General features: G+C 42.3%; 1 protein-coding gene across 6 annotated transcripts in view; it reads left to right on the top strand.

Annotated features, from left to right (window-relative positions):
- Positions 1 to 24993, top strand: part of LOC102741580 (integrator complex subunit 10) — a 63771-nt gene that overhangs the window by 13598 nt on the left and 25180 nt on the right. For 2 of the 6 annotated variants that reach the window (XM_031030226.2, XM_031030227.2), the window contains exons 9-14: positions 1459 to 1567; positions 12319 to 12398; positions 13471 to 13633; positions 14509 to 14602; positions 17524 to 17601; positions 19769 to 20178. In XM_031030226.2, coding sequence (XP_030886086.1) covers positions 1459 to 1567; positions 12319 to 12398; positions 13471 to 13633; positions 14509 to 14602; positions 17524 to 17601; positions 19769 to 19925 — 681 coding nt within the window. In that variant the 3' untranslated portion in view covers positions 19926 to 20178. The other 4 variants (XM_031030222.2, XM_031030223.2, XR_014141634.1 and 1 more) reach the window with 3 other exon arrangements.

The raw sequence follows: 24993 nt of genomic DNA, 5'->3' as shown, positions 1-24993 counted from the left end.
TTGCTTTCTACAAGATTGTTGTCATTGTTCCACTTAACTGAAATATTGACTTCCTCAGTGCCCAGAGTTGAACCATGTGCTGGGGGTGGAGATATAAGCAGGGTATGGGGAATGGGGGATCCCTGATTCAGGACATGTAATTTGAGTTACAGAGAAAAGTGCAAGTATTTATAGAAAACAGTTAAAAATCAAATACTAAGTGGTATGGCCCTGACATATGCACAGTAGGCATTCAGGAAAGGGTGTTTTCACCAGGGTCCATGTAGTCAAGGAAGAAATTACAGAAAAGATTGGCTGGAGTTGGGCATATGACCCTGGAGAATACATCATGGCCCCACCACTCACTAGCTCTGTGACCTGGGGCAAGTTACCTCAGTGAGCTATCTAACTCCAGTGTTCAAGTTAACTACCAAGCTGTCAAGCTCTTAAAGCTGGAGTTTCACAACCCTATGGCCTAGGTGGGTTCTGGATGTGCGAAGATACCGACGCTCTCAGTTAGCTGTGGCTTGAGGCAGCTAGAGCCCCCAGGTTAGTGCTGCCAGCTCTGAGCAGCCTTACAAGTATTTTCTGAATGCGCCAAGACACAAAAAAGGGTGGGAAGCATAGGTTTAACCCTCCACTTCCTCATCTGTAAAATAGGGATAATAAGAAGGTTGTGCTAGATGCATAGAACACACTCCCCAAATGGAATCTAGCTGTTACTAGAATTTGAACAGGTAGACCGAAGGTAATGGCTCACTCTGTGGATCAAGAGCAGCCTGCTCAGTGTGGCCCTTGAGGCTTCCCTCCGCACAAGCACTGCATCAGACCGGTTTTGTCTGTGTTATTTCCTAAACCACGCCTTCCTTCCCCTCACCTAATCACCTAAACAGTACCCAGCCCCTCCCTACATCTTTCTCTCCTCTGAAAACCCTTTTATCTCTTTTCCACATTCCAAATTCTTCCCTCCCTTTAAGGTTGAGATAAGGGTAACCTTCCTATCTGAACCTTTTCCAGCTAGTTTAGCCTGTGTATGTTTCTCCTTCATTTTAAATTATGCTCTGTATTATACCATGTAGTTCTGTACTTTGTGTCCCCATTTTGTTGATTTTTCTATTCAGTTGAGTAGTATTTTCTATTCATTGAGTTAGTAAATGTCTTTAGGACGGGCCACTGTGCTGTTAAACACGTTGGTAGTTTAGTTAATACTCAACTAATTTTTAATTTTTGTTCTTTTGTTTTAATAGCAAAGCATGAGTTATTATTCCCCCAAAGATCTAGTACCTCGATTCAATCTCAGTTACTTTTTCTACATTTGCTGTTGAGCAGACAGTAATGATCTCATAGAGTCTTGAGGTAGTGCTACAGCCCTCCATGTACACACATTGCCCAGTTGTCTGCTACACATATTAGTATTCTGTTGATTTGCTTTCAATGAGAAAATTTCAGATTGGTGCTTTTTCATCTGATCTTCTTTAGATGACATGTGAAAAAGTCCTTGATTTGATGTGCTACATGGTACTCCCCATTCAAGATGGAGGCAAATCACAGGAGGAACCCTCAAAAATAAAGCCCAAATTTAGAAAAGGTACAGTGACAAGTTTTATTCTTATTTTGTAAATATGGCTCTAGGACCCAAGGCCGGGAAATTCTTTGAAGATTCCTGATGAAATAATACTGTGTGATCTGAGGGGTTTGACAAACTGTATAAAAAGTTAATCCCTTGCCAAGCTTGTCCTTGGCACTGATTTCATAAGCAGCTGTAAATCTGTCTTTCTTCAAAAGTTCTCTTCACTTCCTGAGTTTTATCTCTGAAGAATATCCATGAACTCCTTTTCCTATCTTTACCAATTCTCAGAAAACTTGCAGATGATTCTTAGTTAAGAAGTGTCTCCTAGCATTTTCCTCTCAGGCTATTTTGAGCTTTACCTCAAGTAGCACATTGCTTGAAAAACTACATAAATTTAGTTGTAATGCTTATATAAGAATGGAAGAAAGATTCACTGTCAGGGTTCTAAGTTTCCACATTAGAGGTTAGAAAAAGATAAACAAATGAAACCCAAAGAAAGTAGAAGACAGGAAATAACAAGGACAGAAATCAGTGAAATAGAGGAAATTAGAAAAGCTAAACGTTGTTTTTTTGAGAAAAATTGATAAACTCCTAACAAGATTGATGAGAAAGTGAGCACAAGTTACCGATAGCAGGAATGAAAGAAGGAATGTCACTACAGATCCTACTGAAATCAAAAGGACATTAAGAGAATAAATTATTAATAACTTTATGCCAATAAATTCAACAATTTAGATGGGAAATGGAAAAATTCCTTGAGAAACACAACTTGCCAAAACTGACTCAGAATGAAATAGAAAATAAGAATGTTCCTACATCTATCAAAAAAATTAAATTGTTATCAGAAACTTTCCCACAGAACTCCAGATCAAAGCGGCTTCACTGGTGAATTCTCTCAAGCACTTAGGAAGAAATAACATCAACCCTACACCTTGGAGAAAATGGAGAAAGAGGGAACGCTTCCCAATTCAGTTTTTAAGATCAACATAACCTAACAGCAAAACCAAATAAGAGCATTACCAGAAAAGGACATTAAAGGCCAGCATCCATCATAAACATAGATTCCAAAATTCTCAAAAAATCTTAGCAAATTGAATACAGCAGTATATAAGAAGGATAACACATATGACCAAGTATGCTGGGAATGCAAAGGTGGTTTAATGTAGAAAAATCATACACTGTAATATCACCACTGTAGCATAGTAAAAGAGAAAAATCACATGATTCTCTTAATAGCTACAGATAGGTTTTGTTATGTTTGCATTTATCATTCATGATTTTTAAAAAATCTTAGCAAACTAAAATAGTTGTTCCTCAACATCATCCTTAACTATGAAATAGCAAATGCTTTTCCCAAGATCAGCAACAATACAAGAGTGTTTGCTCTTACCACTTCAATTCAGCGTACTGGAGCTTGTAGCCAGCACAATAGGGAAGAAAAAGGAAGGCATAAAAGTTGAAAACAGAAAACGTATGTAGACTGTGGCTACGTATGTGACTATATGAGACAAGCCTACGGAATCTCCAAATAGAATAACATCAAAAAACCTGAAATCCTTAGGGACAAATTTATTGAAAAGTGTGCAACATCATGTTCATAGATTGGAAGACTCATATGTGTTAGGGTTCCAGTTCTCCCCAAATGTATTTATAGACTCAGTGCAATCCCAATCAAAATCCCAGCAGACTTTTTTTTGTAGAAATTGACAAATTTGATTCTCAAATCCATAGGGAAGTGCAATCTAGAATAGCTGAAACAGTTTTGAAAAAGATAACAAAACTGGGCAACTTACCCTACCTGATAGCAAGACTTTTAATATAAAGCTACAGTTATCCAGACGGTATTAGCATAAGAGTGAAAAATCCAGGAGACCCATACAAATATGGTCAGATGATTTTCAGTGAAGGCACCAGAGCAATTCTTTGGAGAAAGGAAGGACTCTTCAACCAATTGGTGCTGGAACAAAGGGCCTCTGGTGTAGAAAGAAAAAGGATCCTCAAGCAATCCACATCCTCAAGCATGTCACATTATTCACAAAAACTAATTTGAGATGGAGCTGAGACTAAATGGAAAAGCTAAAATGATAACATTTCTTGGAAGAAAAAGTATTGCTGTCCGTGCGGGGGCCCTGCAAGTGGCAGGCTTGGAGCAACCCTCCTCCCTTCCTTGGGACGATTGGTGGGGGTGCAAACCACAGGAGCCTGCAGAGTTTGGCGTACACAAAAGTGAAGACTGCTTTTCCCTGAGGGCTTACTGAAGAGAGGGGCCACAGTCTTTCAGCTCTGGGGCTGGAGATCAGCCATTTTTATTTTCATCCTCTAAAGTAGCACAGAAAGCCTTCAGGGAACAGAAGCCACATAGAGCAACCCAAAATAGCTTACACGGAGCCCAGCCCCCTGGCAAGGGGCAGTGCACCTCTGCCCAGGCAAAGACACCTGAGAATCAGGGCAGCAGGCCCTTCCCCCAGAAGACCAGCTGGAACGTCAGGCAAATACCAAGTTTACAGAGCACACAGAACTGCAAAATTCCAGTGCTAGGAGAAAATAGTATATAGAATTTGAGGATTTTTTCTGATTCATTTTATCTTTCAGTTTAAAATTTTCCTTTTTTTTTTCCTTTTCAACGAGTTTCTTATTTGATCAGCTCTTTGTTTTTAAGTCTTTTTTTTTTAATTTTCATTTTTACATTTACATTTTATAAATATATTCTTCATTTTTGGCTTCCTTTCACTGTATTCAATATATATAATGTTTTGCTTTCTTTACAATTTTGGGATTTAGTGTCTTCTAACAAACAGACCAAAGTAACACCCAGGACCAAGTGGATCACCCTGTTTTGTCCACCTGGGAGAGTATATTCTCTTCTTTTCTCTTTTTTTTTTTCTTTTTCTTTTCTTTTTTGGTTTCTGACCTCTTCAGATTCATGTAGTGTGTATTTGTCTTGGGTCGTGGTTGATATTTTTGATTTTGTTCTCTTGTTCATTCGTTCTTCTCTGGGCAAAATGACTAGAAGGAGGAATTGACAACAAAAGAAAGAACCAGAGGTAATACTCTGCCACAGATCTAATTGATATGGATATAAGTAAGATGTCAGAGATGGAATTCAGTATAACAATTATAAAGTTAATAGCTAGGCTTGAAAAAAGCATTAAAAACTCTATACAGAATTTCTTAGTGCAGAAAGGAGATCTAATCAGGTTGAAATTAAAAATGCTTTAACTGAGATGCAGTCTAAAATGGATGCTCTAACACCTAGGGTATATGAGGCAGAAGAGAGAGTCAGTGACATAGAAGACAAGGTGATGGAAAGGAAGGAAGCTGAGGAAAAGAGAAAACTAATGGACCATGAGGGGAGGCTTTGAGAAATCAGCAATACCATAAAGCAAAACAATATTAGAATTATTGGGGTCCCAGAGGAAGAAGAGAAAGAGAGGGACAGAAGTTATATTTGAGCAAATCATAGCTGAGAACTTACCTAATCTGGGAAGGAAACAGGCATTCAAATCCAAGAGGTAGAGAGAAATGCACCCCCTCAAAAATCAATAAAAATAGATCAACACCCTGACATATATTAGTGAAGCTTGCAAACTTCAGTGATAAAAAGAAAATCTTGAAAGCAGCTCCAGAAAAGAGGTTCTTAACCTACGGGGGTAGGAATGGCAGCAGACCTATCCACAGAGACCTGGCAGGCCAGAGGGGCTGGCATGGTATATTCAGGGTGCTAAATGAGAAAAACATGCAGCCAGGAATACTTTATCCAGCAAGGCTGTCATTGAGAATGGAAGGAGAGATAAAGAGCTTCCAGGACAAACAGAAACTAAAAGAATTTGTGATCACTAAAACAGCCCTGCAAGAAATATTAAAGGGGATCCTGTAAGCGAAGAGAGAGCCCAAAAGTAAAATAAACCAAAAAGAAACAGAGACCGTCTACGGAAACAGGGACTTCGTAGGTAATACAATGGCACTAAATTCATCATCTTTCAATAGTTACTCTGCATGTAAATGGGTTAAATACTCCAAACAAAAGGTACAATGTATCAGATTGAATAAAAAAAGCAAGAGCCATCCATATGCTGTCTACAAGAGACTCATTTTTGACCTAAAGACACCTCCCGATTGACAGTGAGGGAGTGGAGAACCCTTTGTCATGCTAATGGACATCAAAAGAAAGCTGGGGTAGCAATCCACATATCAGATAAATTAGATTTTAAACCGAAGACTTACTAAGAGATGAAGATGGACACTATATCACACTTAAAGGGTCTATCCAACAAGAAGATCTAACAATTATAAATATTCTCCTACCTTGGGAGGAGTCAAATATATAAACCAATTAATAACCAAATTAAACACATTGATAATAACACAATAATAGTAGGAAACGTCAGCACCTCACTCACAGCAATGGACAGATCATCTAAGCAGAAGATCAACAAGGAAATAAGGGCTTTGAATGACACACTGGACCAGATGGACTTCACAGATATACACAGAGCATTTCTTCTTAAAGCAAGAGAGTGCACATTCTTCTCAAGTGCACGTGGAACATTCTCCAGAACAGTTCACATACTGGGTCACAAATCAGGTCTTAGCTGGTACCAAAAGATTGGGATTATTCCCTGCATATTTTCAGACCACTGTTCTTTGAAACTTGAACTCAATCACAGAGGAAATTTGGAAAGAAACACTTGGAGATTAAAGAGCATCCTACTAAAGAATGAATGGGTCAACCAGGAAATAAAAGAATTAAAAATTCATGGAAACAAATGAAAATCAAAACACAACTGTTGAAAACCTTTGGGATACAGCAAAGGTGGTCCTAAGAGGGAAGTACATAGCAATACAAGCCTTTCTCAAAAAATTAGAAAAGTCCCGGGGCGGGGCGCCTGGGTGGCTCAGTCGTTAAGCGTCTGCCTTCGGCTCAGGTCATGATCCCGGGCTCCTGGGATCGAGCCCCACATCGGGCTCCCTGCTCAGCAGGAAGCCTGCTTCTCCCTCTCCCACTCCCCCTCCTTGTGTTCCCTCTCTCGCTATCTCTCTCTCTGTCAAATAAATAAATAAAATCTTAAAAAAAAAAAAAAGAAAAGAAAAGTCCCGGGGCGCCTGGGTGGCTCAGTCAGTTAGGTGTCTGCCTTCAGCTCAGGTCGTGATCCCAGGGTCCTGGGATCGAGCCCCACATCAGGCTCCCTGCTCAGCGGGAAGCCTGCTTCTCCCTCTCCCACTCCCCCTGCTTGTGTTCCCTCTCCCACTCCCCCTGCTTGTGTTCTCTCTCTCTCTGTGTGTCTCTCTCAAATAAATAAATAAATAATCTTTTAAAAAAAAAAAATTAGAGAAGTCTCAAATACACAAGCTAATCTTACATCTAAAGCATGTGGAGAAGAAACAACAAATAAAGCCTAAACCGAACAGAAGAGAAATAATAAAGATTAGAGCAGAAACCAATGAAATAGAAACCAAAAGAATAGTAGAACAGATCAATGAAACTAGAAGCTGGTTCTTGGAAGAATTAATAAGATCAATAAACCCCTAGCCAGACTTAGAAAAAAGAAAGGACCCAAATTAATAAAATCATGAATGAAAGAGGAGAGATCACTACCAACACCAAGGAGATAAAAACAATTTTAAGAACATGTTATGAGGGGCGCCTGGGTGGCTCAGTTGTTAAGCGTCTGCCTTCGGCTCAGGTCATGATCTCAGGGTCCTGGGATCGAGCCCTGCATCGGGCTCCCTGCTCTGCCAGAGGCCTGCTTCTCCCTCTCCCACTCCCCCTGCTTGTGTTCCCTCTCTCGCTGTGTCTCTCTCAGATAAATGAATAAATCTTAAAAAAAAAAAACACATTATGAGCAACTATATGTCAGCAACTTAGGCGATCTGGAAGAAATGGATGCGTTCCTGGAAACTTATAAACTACCAAAACTGTAACAGGAAAAAATAGAAAACCTGAACAGACCCATAACCAGCAAGGAAATTGAAGCAGTAATCAAAAATCTCCCAACAAACAAGAGTCCGGGGCCGGATGGCTTCCTAGGGGAATTCTACCAAACATTGAAGGAAGAACTAATACCTATTCTTCTGAAGCTGTTTAAAAAAAAAAAAAAGTAAGGAAAACTTCCAAACTCGTTCTGTGAGGCCAGCATTACCTTGATCCCAAAACCAGACAAAGACCCCACCAAAAAGGAGAACTACAGACCAATTTCCCTGATGAAATTGGATGCCAAAATTCTCACCAAGATCCTAGCCAATAGGATCCAACAGTACATTAAAAGGATTATTCACCACGACCAAGTAGGATTTATTCCTGGGCTGCGAGGCTGGTTCAACATTCACAAATCAATAACATGATACATCACATTCATAAAAGAAGGACAAGAACCATATGATCCTCTCAATTAATGCAGAAAAAGCATTTGACAAAATACAGCATCTTTCTTGATTAAAACTCTCCACAGTGTAGGGATAGAGGGAACATACCTCAATATCATAAAAGCCATTTACGAAAAGCCCACAGTGAATATCATTCTCAATGGGGAAAAAATGAGAGCTTTTCCCCTAAGGTCAGGAACACGACAGGGATGCCCACTCTCATCACTGTTGTTCAGCATAGTACTAGAAGTCCTAACCTCAACAATCAGACAACAAAAAGAAAGAAAAGGCATTCAGATTGTCAAAGAAGAAGTCAAACTATCTCTTTTTACAGATGACATGATAGTTCATATGGAAAACCCAAAAGACTCCACCCCAAAATTGCTAGAACTCATACAGGAATTCACCATGGCAGGATATGAAATCAATGGACAAAAGTCAGTTGCATTTCTATACACTAACAATGAGATAAAAGAAAGAATTTAAGGAATCAATGCCATTTACAATTGCACCAAAAACCATAAGATACCTAGGAATAAGCCTAACCAAAGAGGTAAAGGATCTGTACTCTAAAAACTACAGAACACTTACGAAAGAAATTGAGGAAAACACAAAGAAATGGAAAAACTTCCATTCTCATGGATTGGAAGAATAAATATTGTTGAAATGTTAATGCTACCCAGAGCAATCTACACATTCAGTGCAATTCCTGTTAAAATACCATTCACATTTTTCACAGAGCTGGAACAAACAATCCTCAAGTTTGTATGGAACCAGAAGAGACCCGGGATAGCCAGAGGAGTGTTGCAAAAGAAAACCAAAGCTGGTGGCATCACAATGCCAGACTTCAGACTCTATTAAAAAGCTGTCATCATCAAGACCGTATGATACTAGCACAAAAACAGACACATAGATCAATGAAACAGAATAGAGAACCCAGAAATGGAACTCTCCGGTCAGCTCTCTGGTTGACTCTCAACTCTCTGGTCAACTAATCTTCAACAAAGCAGGAAAGAATATCCAATGGAAAAAGGACAATCTCTTCAACAAATGGTGTTGGGAAAACTGGACAGCAACATGCAGAAGAATGAAACTGCACCATTTTCTTACACCATACATAAGGATAAACTCAAAATGGATGAAAGACCTAAATGTGAGACAGGAATCCATCAAAATCTTTGGGGAGAGAACACAGACAGTAACCTCTTCGACCTCAGCCACAGCAACTTCTTGCTTGACACGTCTCCAAAGGCAAGGGAAACAAAAGCAAAAATGAACTATTGGGACTTCATCAAGATAAAAAGCTTCTGCACAGCAGAGGAAACAGTCAACAAAATAAGAGGCAACCTACTGAATGGGAGAAGATATTTGCAAATGACATAACGTAAAGGGCTAGTATCCAAGCTCTATAAAGAACTTATCAAATTCAGCACCCAAAAAGCAATCCAGTCAAGAAATGGGCAGAAGATGTGAACAGACATCTTTCTCCACAGAAGACATACAAATGGCCAACAGACACATGAAAATATGCTCCACATGCCTGAGCATCAGGGAAATACAAATCAAAACCACAATGAGATACCACCTCACACCAGTCAGAATGGCTAAAATTAAGTTAGGAAACAACAGATGTTGGCGAGGATGCAGAGAAAGGGAAACCGTTTTACGCTGTTGGTGGGAATGCAAGCTGGTGCAGCCACTCTGGAAAACGGTATGGAGGTTCCTCAAAAAGTTAAAGAACTACCCTGTGACCCAGCAATTGCACTACTAGGTGTTTACCCCAGAGATACAGATGTAGTGATCCAAAGAGGCACGTGCACCCCAATGTTTATAGCAGCAATGTCCACAATAGCCAAACTATTTTGTCCATTGACAAATGAATGGATAAAGAAGATGTGGTTCATATATACAATGGAATATTACTCAGCCATCAGAAAGGATGAATACTTACCATTTACATCGACATAGATGGAACTGGAGGGTATGATGCTGAGCGAAAGAAGTCAGAGACAATTGTCATATGGTTTCACTCATAAGTGGAATATAAGAAACAGTGCAGAGGATCATAGGGGAAGGGAGGGAAAACTGAATGGGAAGTCTTCAGAGAGGGAGAAAATCCATGAGAGACTCTTAAGTATAGGAAACAAACAGAGTTGCTGGAGTGGAGGTGGGTGGGGGGATGGAATAACAGGGCAAATGGGCATTAAGGAGTGCATGTGATGTGATGAGCACTGGCTGTTATAGGCACCTGATTAATCATTGAACACTACATCTGAAACTAATGATGTACTGTATGTTGACTAATTGAATTTAAATAATAAATAATATGTAACAGAAAAGTAAACTATGTGGCATAATACATAATTTCAAATAAACATTTTTATTTTTTAAAAAAAAAAAAGAGACGGTCTTTGTGACTGGTAGGTAGATTTATTAGGACACTAAAATTTCCTAGAAGACAAAAGCATGATAGTCTTGATCATTATTGAAGCTGTTTAAGGTATGTGGGAGGTTTTAAAAAAAAAGGTATAGCCCAGACCCCTTCAGAAAGTGTGTCTGTGAAACAGAAGCAAATCAGGTAGGTTAAGGTTGGACCTAGCTGATTTCAAGACTTACTTTAAAGCTATAGTAATAGAGATACTGTAGTGTTGGCATAGAGACTGATGGATGGAACAGAATAGAGAACCAAGAAACAGGTGGTATTACAATTCGGTGGGCCAAGCATGAGTTTACCCAATAAGTGGTACTGGGGCAATCAATCCAAATCTAAAAACAACAAAAATGTGATCCCTCCTTCACACTGCAAAATAATTATTTAAATTTTAAGATTAAAAATGGAAAGTAAAACTTTCAAGCTTTTAGAAGAAAAGATTATTTGGGCCTTCTAAGTAGAGAAGGATTTAGGCTACAAAAAGCACACAACAGAAAGGAAAAGATTAGTAAATTTAGTCACATTAAAATTAAAATACCAATAAAAGATACTGTGATCAAAGTGACAGGATAAGCCTTAGCCTGCAAGAAGGTTATCCAGCACATAGAATCAAAATTTTGAAAGAGCTTCTTCAAACCAGTAAGAAACAACCAGCCAACCCCTCATAGAAAAACACGCAAAGAATATGAACAACAGATTCACAGAAGCAGAAATCCAAATGACCATAAACTATTTGAAAGGATTCTCAACCTATTAGCAATATGGGAAATACAGATTAAAACAGTAAGCTACCATATCAGACATGTCAGAATTCACAGTGGCAGTGCTGTCAGATGTGAAGACACACATTGCCCATCTCCTTATGGAAGGTGTATAAACTCATACCATCACTGTGGAGACCAGTTTAGCTATTCCAGGTTGAACATCTCATTACCTAGTTACATACCTCTTCTAGTTAAATCCCTTAGATCAGTGCTTTTCAAACGTGGGTCCTCACCCCCCCAGGTAATGAATTTCAACCATTTTCTTCTTTTAATGAGATAGAATATAATATTATTACTAAAATGAGTTCATCTCCTGTAAAAAGGGTAAATTGTATTTCATGAACCTTTTGTTTTAGATACATAAACATATGTAAATAGGTATATACAGGATCTCCATGATTTCTTGCTAATTTCATCCTCAGGGTAGAGAAGGATTTAGGTTATAAAGAGCACACACCATAAAGGAAAGGATTAAGGTCTTGGTCTGAAAACTGTTGCCTGAAGTTTCTTTCCCACAAGTGCACAAGAAAATATATATAAGAATGTTTATTTTAGCATTGTTTGTAATAGTGAAAAATTGGACATCTCACTGCCCACCATAAAAGAATGGATAAATGAATTGTGACATATGTAAATAGCAGAGTACTGTATAGACATTGAAAATCAATGAACTAGAGCTATAGTATTAGTATCAAAAACAGTTTGCAGAAGGATGCATACAATATGACACCATTTATATAGTAGACTGAAAACTTGCAAAACTTTCCTCTGTTGTTGCAGAGGAATGAAAAACAGCGCCTTCAGGATAATAGTTACTTTAGGGAGAAGGGAAGAGGGCAGCTGACAAGGTGCACAAGAGGTTTCAACTAAATTTGTGATACTTTATATTAAAATCTTTAAAGCAAAAAGTTAACATTTTATACAGCTGAGCGTTGAGCACAGTATTACAAACACCTGTGTTTGTTTCTACATTTGAAAGGTTTTGTAATAAAAAGTATTTAAGCAAGGTTAACGGAAAGAAGATTGATAAATGAAATCCAGAGATCATTCAAAAACCAATTTCACCATCACTAAATATAATCGTGGTTTAACTATATTTGAAACCATGTGACTGTTGCTTATCTTTTTTTTCTGGAAAGCATCTTAAATATATGCTTTTCAAAGCTGTTTTCTTTGCTCATAACAGACATATTGTGGACTTTTGCCCACAGGTTCAGATCTGAAGTTGCTGCCTTGTACCAGCAAGGCTATCATGCCGTTCTGCCTGCATCTAATGCTGGCTTGCTTTAAGGTAAGCTGAAAGCCGATTAGCATGAACGCAGTTTAATTTGGAACACTGTTCTGATGATCTGGAGTGACTTGGTGTCGTGGGGAGAGCACATGGGCTAGCGATGAACAAATACCAACTGTGGACTGCACTAGGCACAAATGAGTAGGAAATGATCCCCATCCTCGAGCAGTTTACCAATAAGCGTGACAGTTATCCAAATAACCTGCCCGTAGAGATGGTCAGTAAGGATGTTATGAATTAACGTATATCAGAATATATTAGCTAGAAGAAGAGATTACAAATGCCCTTGGGTTCATAGAGGGATGGTGAGTTTGTTATCCTAAAGACGGGGGGGGGGTGAAAGCATTTCAGGCTTTAAGATGAACACCAGCAGAGCTGGGAAGGTTTACAGGCTGTTGGAAGAACACCAGGCCCTTGGCTGCAGGTGGAGCAGAGCCTTAGTGTGCATTTCACCAAGGTTTGTGAGCAAGAGAACAGCGGTACTGGGTCTCTGTTTTAGGGCTGTAATTCCCAGACTTCACTCATTGCCAGAATCCCTTGGGGCAACAGAAACAATTTGAAGTGTGATTTGGGGCCTAGCTGCTCATTTAGTCCTTGCGCCGGTTCTGCATTTCACACTGCCACTTCCTTCCTTGTTGCTCACTGCCTTTCTGCTCCCCAGTCCATGTTCTCCTCAAACCCTTCTCTCCTACTCGCCTTCTGGCCCACCCTCTACCAGCAACTGCCCCCTTCAAAGAAATCCCTAAATCCTTCTCTCTGCCATACAGAACCACTCAGCTTCTCTCGCCCTTTTCCCAAAGTCGAGCTTCAGGCCTGCCAGGCGTGTCCAGCTCCCGTCAGGATGCTCAGTGACCTTGTTCCCAGCACAGAGGGAAGCCAGGCTTCTGTGGTTGGGACCCACCCTCCTCAGAAGGCAGTCGTGTTGTTTGCGTGGCAGGTGTATGTTCTGCTTGTTCCCTAGATCACACATTTTCATATAGCGGCATTTTTTCAGGAAGTGCTATTTGGTATATTTAAGATCACCCCATGATTTCCTTTTCCTTCCATGTCTGCACAAATCCTTGTCTTGCAGCTCCGAGCTTTCGCGGACAGCAGGGACGACATGGCGCTGGGCCACGTGATTGTCTTGCTTCAGCAAGAGTGGCCACGGGGAGAGAATCTTTTCTTGAAAGCTGTCAGTAAGATTTGCCAACAAGGAAATTTCCAATACGAGAATTTTTTCAACTATGTTACAAGTATCCTTTTTCCTGTGTGAGCATAAGAAATTCTGACTTTTTTTTTTTTTAAGAATAAATGCATGGTACAAGAGTGAATGAATCATTCCAGGTAGAAATACTGGTTTTCAGTATTTGGGGGGAAGAGAGGAAGAATGACGATTAAAAATGGGCCTGTGGCAGCTGTTCTCAATGAGAGTCCTAAAAGGCTTCATAGAGGTGATGCACGGAATCAGGAATACCAGTCAGCTCAGCTCCACTTTGCACCTCCATCCACTTCTAGGCAGGTACCTGAGATGCCCACATCAATAGCCTTCAGGTTCCCGAGAGGCCCAGAGCGACTGGTGAGGCCAGAGAATAGAATAGTTCATGGGCCTTCATCTGTCAGCACAGGGCCTCGTGGGGCCTCCCCCGGGGTCAGCTGTTAGAGCACCGTGTCACAGCTGTTACAACTGCCACTGAGAACCCACCACACGTGCGGCCCGGCCCAGCAGCTGCTTTCGGCCGTAGGGAGTGTCGTGTTTCACACTGTTGTTAGGGAAAGACCACCTTCGACTCGTGAGGAACGTGCTGCCCTTGTCCAAGCGCCGTTTCCGGGGATCCAGCACCCCCACTGCCTCTTTCATTTCTTACTAAGAAAACAAAAGATTTTGCTGTTATGATCATATAGAATCTGTTTAATTAGCATCTGTAGGAGAAACATATTTATCTTTACGAGGTGGTCTGGTTGGTACAAGAATCGTCAGTTTGGGAATCAGACTGGCCTGGGTTCCGGTAGTGACTCTGGTTAGCGTGGTGGCCTTGGGCAAGTCACTCGGTCACTGCCAGCCCGGTCCTCCTCCGAGAGAGCAGGGCACCTTGTTTCTGCACGTGGTTAACCTGAATCTGGCCTGCAGATATCGATATGCTGGAGGAATTCGCCTACTTAAGAACCCAGGAAGGTGGGAAAATTCATCTGGAATTACTGCCCAATCAAGGAATGCTGATCAAGTAAGTATGCTGTCTTGCTGTCCCATGCTAAGTGCTCACCTTTCATGTGCTTGTAGGAAATATTTGTAAGTTTCTGTAGCTTTGAGAAGCTTCATAGAAAGGAATCCAAACCTGGTCCCTGTTTTTGAGAGTAGATTTGATTCTGGGTACCTTTTGAAATTTGGTGTTTCCTTAACTACATTTCTGATAAAGCATTGTTTAAATTGGGATATTTCTGTCACTTTTGAAACCTTTTCACTAAACGGAAGTCTCATTCATGGTATCTTTTCCTTTCCAAAATTTACAGGCTAATCCTATAAATTTTTGGTGAGACATAAATGTTTTTAATTAAGAAAGAGCCATGCTTAATTAAAGTTGTAATGGATTAGGAAAAGCTACAGACTTTATTTATAAACTGTACTTGGATTTTAGTATTTATTTGAAGGCTTCCCAAGCAGTCATTGCTTGCACAGTGCAAGGGAAACTAGCCGGGTCTAGTGCCTCTAAGAAAAACACCCCTGCCCCAAGAAATGGTGGTGGGGGGCCTGCTCTCGGGCAGTGCCCTCCCACACCTAGATGAAGTTAATGACCATTTATGATTTTTAAATAGCTCATAAATCTTGCTTCTATCCTTCAGTACTCATTGTAGTTTGGGTAATAGATCCTCTGTGCTGTTAATGCCACGTGTAGCTTTATTTTCATACTTCCTCCTTTGCGTCCTGCAGACTCAGCATGGCCGTGAGTCAGTTAGAGTCACTGCAAGAGACTGAGCCCCGAGTGAGAAGGGAGTGTTGCTAAGGCTGAAAACCTTGTCCTTTTTCTCTCAATTGCAAAATGAATGAGTTTTCAGTTGTTGAGAGCAAAAATCCACACCTTCTGTCTTTGTAGAGCCTTAGAAATGTTGAGAGGGAAGCATGAGATGTGCATTGTGGATATGTGTAATCGCAAACATTACTTTGCTCCTATCGAGAAGAGGGTCGTAGGGAATCCGTTCTAAAGAATGGGAAGATTAAGTGGGGTTTTTGTCCTTTGTCTTGTAAATAGTATTAATGGATATTCTAAACGTCTAAATTAAAAGAACGAGTGCTGTTTTTTGAAAACACGAGACCTTTATGCATTAGGTGGCTTAGGCAAGATGGGCTGGACATGCTCATCTTCCCATCTCCATTCCCTTCCCTAAGACTGCAAATAAAAACTAGGGGCCAAATAATTGCATGGTAAAAATATTCTTAACACTGGTCGAGAACAAAGATGACTTGTTGATATGGGAACTTAGGTAACCCCTTTTGTGGGCTTAACAATAAAAGATTTCTAGGTTTTGAGGCTGCATATATAAAACATACCTAATATTAATAACTTTTTAGTTAATTCACATTAACGCTTACTGTACAAATTATCATAATATAGGAACAGCCTTCGAATCAACTACATTTGCTTAGGGTTAAGCTTATAGATGATATCTCACTTCAGATAGTGCTTAACTGTGGAAATACGAGTGAATGGACTGTTACAAAATCAACAGTTGGATCTCGAACTTCATTATACTGAACCTTTCTTCTGTAGCCAGTTTGTATCGAGCCCAACAGTGACATGGTTTCATGCAGACAATCTCTAGGACAAGGGATGAAAGCAGGCGCTCTCGGACACCCAGATAATATCACTGTAAAGAGTTGTTTAGGGCAAGGCAGGGATGCACAGCATGCATTTCTAAAGACTTTGGAGAGAATTCCAGGCTCTCCCACCTTGGTCAGTATAAACTTTAATGTCTTTTAACACCCTGTAGAAGACCAGTAAGCCTCTTAGGAAACCTGCTGTTCTATCTGTTTGGAAGCAAGAATAGGGACTGTTATGTAGGGAGCTGACCTTCTAGAAATTTGCCCAGTCTTCACCGTGCGAGTCTCAAAGTTCAGTTGAAGCCTGCATTTCAGATTACTTATGCCTAACCAGCGGGAGAAGCAAGCTGCATAAAGCCAGAGAGCTCTTACTAAGGGGGTAGGACTAGAATCTTGAGTAAAACTCTCTATATTCCTTTTCCCTTTGGGTTCCAAACAAATTCTCTGACGCCATCGCAGACCTTTTGGGTGGTGCCTCCAGCCGAGTGGCAGAGGTGCTGTGAGCAGCGCACAGCCCTCCCCTTGGGTAAGGTTGTGAGTCCGTCTGGTCTGCTCGGATGCTAGCGGGTCCCAGCCTGAGGGCACCCAGGCCCTGACCAACAGAACAAAGACGCTTTGTCCTGACGTATTTTTAAATAGAGAACTATTTCTTTGCCGATATTTGCAGTACCATAGTTGCATTAGACTGGGTGAAAATGGAAAAACCATGTCCTGTGCACAAATCTTTGTTTCGAATTCTGTAAAGCCATGGGTCCCAGACTTCTTCCCTCCCCTCCCCCCCCATCTGTTCCTTTTTCTCAATACTTTTTGAAATTCAGGCTCAACCTTTCTTGATCAAAAACATTCCCAGCCCCTCTAGTCGTCCTGGAAGGGCCTCTTCAGTTCGGGGCTTCAATCCTGGCAAAGATAGTTATCAAAAGCCCCCAAGTTTATCTCTGGGATTGGCGGGGGCATGAGCAGAATGGAGAGTGAAGGAGGCTGGATTCAAAAATGTGTCTTCTCAAGTGTGACCCCCTCTCCGCACTGCTGTTCAATTGCGTCTCGTCATCCTCTTCCTTGGTGGTTGCTTTTACACCAAATCTCGAGTGGCCTGAGCTCGGGGCCCAGGAACAAGATGCTCTGGACGTGCCCCAGCAGCAGGTGCAGGGAGAGGACTGCTAGCTTCTCCCATCCTCCCGAAAGACACTGCTGAGGCCGGGGGCCCGTGGAGGTTCAAGGGTTGCTGCATAGTCTGTTCCAGTCTTGTGCATTTTCTCTGGCGTGTTGTTTTTGCAGTGCAGGGTGAGTCGGTGTGGGTGTTTGAATGCTGCTGTTTGCTGTTTTTTAAAGGCCTTCTAGCCCTCCCATGGGGTTACTGCAGCAGGAATTCTTACCTGTGCTTCAGCCCAGCATACAGACTGCTGACAGGTACCACGTGGAAAAACACCTGCTCATAGTGTGCCGTTTTGTCAACATGTCGTACTGCCCATGGTTTCCAGCTCTCTGTTCCTCAGTGCTCTTTTTCATGCTTTATTTATTTTTTTAATTTGTTCTGCATTCCTTGGCAAACCATCTGGTTGTAATATTGTAACATTTCTTATTTTTTTTCCATAAGTTGCCAGTGTTTTTGTGTTCGATTTAAAAATCATTATGGATCTGGAAAAAAAAAGTTATATAAAACCGTGTAGATTAAGCACACCTTAGGTTAGGCTCTAGACTGTGATTCTCTTTTGATAAAACATAAGGCATTCAGTCATAAATATTTAAGGATGCCGGAGCTCATTTTAAGTAAATTTTGTTCGTGGATTGTCATATTAGTGAGCAGTGTGGATGTTCTGGTCTAACCGGGCCTTAGCACAGCATTTACTGATTTTTCAGACCTTCCCTTTCTAAACTGAAAATACTTGGTATGCTGCATTTATTAGCTGATTTCTCCTGTCCTTAACCACAGAAGCTAACTAATGCTCTTCTTCATCCAAACTCACCAGAGGGATAGAAACTGATAGAAATATAATGGAGTTGTACTGCTTTATCTGTAGAAACAATACCATTGAACCATGATCAGCAGGACACGACATTTTATTATATTTGTACTAGCACGAAGGGAAAAGTTTGCTTTGAGCTTTCAAAGCCCTTTAGCTAGTTGTCTGCAAATACCAGTAATTCTCAGTTGCTCAAGGGTTGGCTCCCATCAGGGGTTGCAGTCTGGGACCCAGAAGAACAGGATCTCAGGGTGGCTTCAGTGGGTCTACGCCTATTCCCAGTGGGCCTCATGGGCTCAGCCTCACTGATGCCACGTCCTTATTACTGAGTTAACCAGCCGACTTCACTAGAAATGTCCACCGAGAACTGTGTTTTCTCCCTGGCACTGCTACCGTCGGCGTAGTTCTTCCGAATGCCCGTGGGCGTTGTAGACTGTCGTGTAGTATCTTTGCTAGTCTGACAGAGCCGAGTTTTGTTTTTTCTTCTGTTGCACTGCAACTTTTTGACTTCTGTTGTACTGTTTTATATGACAATAAACAAGTTTAAAAAAAAAAAAAACAGGAACGTTTTAGAGTGGTTTCGACAGTTTTGTTTTGGCCAATACATAAAAATCTAATTTTAAATCCCTGCTACTGTGTCTGAGGGAAGTTAGGCAGTCAAGGTGGGGAATGGAGGTGCCTTCTATTGGTCTAATCTACTAAACTACTGACCCGGTAGTTGAAACTCCTTTCCTTTTAACAACCCATTGAGTTTTGCTAGATTTTTCTTTTCCTTTCTTCATTTTGACGTCTTAAGTTTTCTGGGATTTCCTTTGTGAACTCCTTCTCCACAGCACAGCTTTCGGGTGTAGCTAGAACTTTTCTCGTGCTCCCACTGATCCTTCCACAGACGTGCACGTCTCCTGAGCACGTGGACCACATCTGGTCCCCAGTAGGCTTTTGCAGGGCACTGGCTGTTCTTCAGTGAGTCAGCTTCTCTCCCCCCACCCCTGCCAGACTCTTGTCTTGGGACCTCCAACTCCCCCCGCTGCTTCTCAGACAGACGTGAGTCTGGATGGGCTCAGCACTTAGCAGAGCTGTCCTGTTCGGCTCCACCGGGGGGCAACGCACTTGGAACCCCAGTGGCCCAGCACAAGCCCCCGGCCTTTCTGAGCCTCAGCACAGAGCCCCCGGCCCCAGCTCAGTGTGGTGACTGGCTCATTCTGGCTTCCCTCCTCCCTGCTGCTGCCTCTGCACTCGGCTGCCTTGTCCGGACACGAACTGTGGGGCCGTGTGGACTGGGCCCAGTTGGCCCAAAGTGACAGAACCGTGCACAGGTCAGCACAGGGATGCATAGTGTCAGAGCTGCAAGAGTCCAGAAGCAAAGCAGCTGGCATTTCACCAGACGTTTAGATGTTTAAAATAGCCTTTTACTGAGTGGGAAACATGTCTCTAGTTTTATGTCTTTCTGAGAAGGAACGGGTAGGGGATTGTTTGGTTAGGGCTTTTCTTCCTTTTTGAATTTTTTTTACTTAAACTTAGATTTCAGTCAGGTTTTACTCCTGCCCCAGAAACACTGACCAGTGATGCCGGCGCTAAGCGGTGTCCATCTGTTTCCCTGTCGCTGCCCTCAGGCACCACACGGTCACTCGGGGCATCACCAAGGGCGTGAAGGAGGACTTCCGCCTGGCCATGGAGCGCCAGGTGTCCCGCTGTGGCGAGAACTTGATGGTCGTGCTGCACAGATTCTGCATCAACGAGAAGATCTTGCTCCTTCAGACTCTGGCCTGACCGGAGCCCTTTCCGCCAGAGGAAAGGCGGCTCCGAGCCGAGGGATTTTTTATGAAGACATAAAGCATTCATAGATGTTGCCGTTACAACTCTTAGACAGAAGAAAACCTTCTGAGTTCCAACTCCTTGGTTGCTGGAAAGTAGTTCCCAAGAGTCTGAGACGCTATTTCTATTTTTCAGAGTCATTTTTTGTAATTTTTGTAAAACAAAAGAACCTGTTTTGTAAATAAAGTTTGGGGCTTTTAAAAATGTATTTCAGTTCTTGTGAGTTTCTGAACAAGAGTGTGCTTTACTTAAATGAGTATTATTCATGATCTCAAGGTCTTATTCATAGTTAGGCGTTGGTAGGTATTACATATCAAGCTACTTTCAGACCTTTTCATTCAGGAAGTTTTAATACCAAAAACCTTTACGCCAGAATGAACTTGAGTGAACTTCCAGTGAGGGAGCTGTGGGCGGGGGTCTGTGCAGCAGCCAGGGGAAAGTGCCTCCTCCCTCCTGCCGAGCCCAGGTGCCCTGGGGGTCGGCTCCCAGCCCTGGCTCGGCCCGGCCTCTTACTGTCCTGTACTGAGACAGGTTAACTCCCCTGTGCCTCAGGCTCAGCCTTGAGACACAGATGATGGGACTTGCCTCACAGGCTGTGAAGACTAAGGTTTCCCTCACGTGACATCTGTGGAAGGGCACCTCGTGTGTCCCACTGGGCCAGTGTTAGTTTGCAGGTTTATTTTCTTCTTTGCCTGTCCTGAAATATATCAGGTAAACATCTAACAAATATTTGTTTCTAGGGGCTACTGAAGAATGAGAGGGCTAAGAAGTTAGTTACTTTGCATTAAAAGTTTTAGATCTACAGTTGACCCTTGAACAACAGGGCGGGGGCATCTGGGGGCGACAGCACCCCCCCCCGCACGGTTGAAAATCCACCTATAACTTGATTCCCCAAAAACTTACCTACTAATAGCCTACTGTTGACTGGAAACCTTACTGACCTGGGGTTACTCACCTTACAGTGAGACACAAAATGTTGATTAACATGTATTTTGTATGTTGCATGATTTATATACTATATTCTTTAAAGTAAGCTAGAGAAAAAATGGTAAAATCATAAGAAAAATACACTTATAGTACCGAACTATAAAAAATCTATGTATAGGGCGCCTGGGTGGCTCAGTTGGTTAAGCGACTGCCTTCGGCTCAGGTCATGATCCTGGAGTCCCGGGATCGAGTCCCACATCGGGCTCCCTGCTCAGCAGGGAGTCTGCTTCTCCCTCTGACCCTCCCCACTCTCATGTGCTCTCTCTCATTCTCTCTCTCTCAAATAAATAAATAAAATCTTAAAAAAAAAAAAAATCTATGTATAAATGGACCCATTTTCAAACCTGTGTTGTTCAAGGGTCAACTGTATTAAAATCAATAAAATGGTTTAAGTAGTAGACACCTGATCTCAGAAAATATTCCACCTACCTCATTTTAAAGTGTTTATCAATTTAATATGAGTTGATTACAAATATATAAACCATCCTGTTGTTTTGATTGAGGAATGTGTTGGCCCCTAATAGCTTTCAAATTAAACACTCTTACCTTTTGGTTTTATACCTTCCTCAGATTAGTATTTGGGGGCAACATACATCAAAACAAGACTTTCTGATACCCAAATGTGTAGGCACCAGATAAAAAAGAACGAATCTTTTTTTTTTTTTTTCAATTCAGTGGTGCCACCCCCGTGTGCAGAATTGCAGGGGAAATGCCATAGAATAAAATGGGAATGCAGACCAAGTTTGCAGACAAGGCAGGGCGGGGCAGGACTGCTGACCTCTGGCTCGTGAGGACCCATCCACACCTCTTGCACTGAGACATGACCAAACTCCAGCACAGCTTCTAGCAGCGTAAGGCCGTGTACCCAGGATGACCCTAGACCCCCTTAAAATGCCCACCTGAGAAAGCTGCACATTCGCAGAATATATTTGATTCGGCCAAAACGTGGTGATAAGCAGATAGGTCCCTGAACCCCCTCCTAGAGTTATTTTTAGAAAGCTGGCAATTATAAATCCTTCTGCTGCCCTTTGAGATGTGAAACTACCACCGGAAACCATCTCCATAAGGACCCAAGATGTCTCCGAAACATAAATATCCAGGAGGAGAAAGGCCTAGTTCAGGTGGGCACCTTGCTTCAACATGCCCCACCACCTCCCATCATAAAGATGGGAGAAGCGCCAACTCACAAATCCAGATGGCCTTGTCACACAGACGAACCCCATCACACCCCTCGCTGCCTTTCCCTTAGCACCCCCAACCTTTAAAAAAGACTCCAGCCTTTTTTTCCAGGGAACTGGCTCAGTTCACATTGGACCCCCAGTGCAGTCAAGTCTGCCCTCACCCCTCCGTTAGAATGGCTTTGTTTCTCTTTGACACAGGTCAGGCATCACCTGGGATTAAACTGACTCCTGGGCAGAACTGTGTCACAGACAGGATTTGGCTAGACGGAGGTACCGGTCTACAAGCTAAACGATGCTTGGAGTTTAATATCAGCAGGAAAACTATCCTGGGTCGAAATAAAAGTGCATGACTACAAGCAATCAAGGACAAGAACAAACAGCCTTAAAAGGTGGGAAAACCAAAGATCTGATTTTCTGTCCAACTCCAGTAGTCCGGACAGAATTCCACCAGAACCTGAAATGGGACACTGCAGGAAGCCATGTGCTCCACACTGCAGGGAGCAAGGCCAGCTAGCTGTCCACACGGCTAGCACTTTGGATGGAATTCTGCAGAGGAAAGCCAGCAAGATAATGGCATCTTTTGTCAATGGCAGTGTTCTGACATACACAATTAGATAAAGGGTTTATGAGGTCTGAAGGCATTTACGACATAAGGCAAACATCTAGCATTTCCATCAACTTTGAATTGGAAATGCATGTAGCCTAAAAAAAAAAAAAACACCATGTTTTCAAACTAATGCCCAACACATACTGATTACAACTAAGAGAAAAATGTTGGCTACACTACACTCTGGTGAAAACAGATTACACAGATATGCAACTAAAGACAAACACTAGCAGTGTGTTTTCCCACCTCATTTCAAAGTTCCAACAAAAGGAGTGTTAAAAATCTCAAAAGCTGAAATTGTGCCAGAAGCTGCATTGTTAATAGGGTCATGGATCCTACCGTGTATTGCTTAGGTTTTTAAAGACCTACCCTTAATTTTTTACAATTGATAGAGATCTCTTCCTGAAAAGCAGTTTGATATGTTGAGCTTTCTCAAAAGTCCATTTGTCTCCCCCGTTTTTTTGCGAAACAGAGCTACATTAAAGGAATAATAACTATTATGTTGGAATTTCATTTAAGCTGACACCCTTTAATACATCCTGGATTATTGCACATTTATAAAAGATGCCCTTTATTGGGGCGCCTGGGTGGCTCAGTTGGTTAAGCGACTGCCTTCGGCTCAGGTCATGATCCTGGAGTCCTGGGATCGAGTCCTACATTGGGCTCCTGGCTCAGCAGGGAGCCTGCTTCTCCCTCAGACCCTCTCCCCTCTCATGCTGTTTCTCTCTCTCAAATAAATAAATAAATAAATAAATAAATAAATAAATAAATAAATAAGATGCCCAGAGTGAAAAGACAAAAAGTATAAGAGCAACAATTTATTCACTTAATTATAAATAGGAATGAGTAATGGAAGTACAAAAAAATGAATAAACAACATCCAAGTACTACATCCCGGCTCTAGAACAGTATTTGGGGTTTTATTAAAGAACTCGACCCCAACTTCCCTGTAAGACATTCTCCCGACTGTGCCACTCACTCAGGCACACTCGTCCCCTGCCAAAGCAGGTCGTCCGTGTAACCATGCCGTGGGCTCGTCAGTCCACAGTCCCTTGTCACTGCTGGTTTCACGAGTCAGATGAGAGGCTCGTAGCCAGTGAGACACAAGCAGATGGCTGCTGAGAGGCTTCTGGGGAGGGTTTTCAGTCTAACGAAGTCATGAGATGCACAAAAGGGGATGCCCTCTCCTTTGGGTGGGGTGTCATGGTCCCTGAGTATGTGTGGCTGTCATGGTGCGCTGGCCGCACAGGCAAGTGAGCTGGAGCCAGCCCACCTCAGGCCTTCTTGTATGAGCCAAGTTTTCCTTAAAACCCAGCTGAATCAGGATTTCCTGGTCCCTACCATTCAATACACCCTGATATATATTCCCCTATTCAAGAAATGCTTCTGGAGGGGCGCCTGGGTGGCTCAGTAGGTTAGGCGTCTGCCTTCGGCTCAGGTCATGATCTCAGGGTCCTGTTATTGAGCCCCAAATCGGGCTCCCTGCTCAGTGGGGAGCTTGCTTCTCCCTCTCCCTGCTGCTCCCCCTGCTTGTGCTCTCTTGCACTCTCTCTGTCATAAAAAAGAAAAAGAGAGAAATGCTTCTGGATAACTCATCCAGAGAGACCCAACTCAGCCTGACTTTCCAGGACTTGGGATGACAGTGTGACCATCCACGATGACTCACTGCAAGAGAAGGGGGCAACAGGTTTCCTCACCAACTGTCTGTCCCCTTACACATTAGCACAAGGAACATTTTCATGGGGCACTCCGGACACAGTAATTTTATCAGCACTTAAATATTAAAAACAAAAACCACCATTGCTTTGCTTTGATAAATGTTTATTTAGCGCCTGCTAAGTACGAGGCACTGTGTGCGCACCATGAGGAATATACAGATGAACAAGACATAATTCTTGCCCTTAACAAGCTCACCTCTAGTGCGGGAAATGAGACAGGTACACAAGTAACTATGACACCAGGCAGAAAGCGGTAAAACGCCATGAGACTGATCCCAGCAAGGTATTATGAGAGGAAGAAAATACTACTTTTGGATGAGAATACGAGATTAGAGAAGGTGTTTCAGAAGTAGTGGGTCTAAAGGTCAAGTGTACCCAGGAGAAAATTAAGGGGGAAAAGCAAAGCAGGAAGACTCCAAAGTCAGAAGCAGGAGGTGCTAAGTGCTGGGCGGGGAGGAGCCTGGCTGGCTGGCGGAGGCGGGGCCCGGGGGGGCGGGGCGGGGCGCGGACGGGGCGGGGGGGGGGGGGGG

The sequence above is a fragment of the Leptonychotes weddellii genome, chromosome 2 (genome assembly GCF_054177405.1).
Source record: "Leptonychotes weddellii isolate Sample4059 chromosome 2, ASM5417740v2, whole genome shotgun sequence".
In the NCBI taxonomy this organism is placed as follows: domain Eukaryota; kingdom Metazoa; phylum Chordata; class Mammalia; order Carnivora; family Phocidae; genus Leptonychotes; species Leptonychotes weddellii.
The sequence above is the reverse complement of the archived record's forward strand: the minus strand, read 5'-3'. Positions and strand labels throughout refer to the sequence as shown.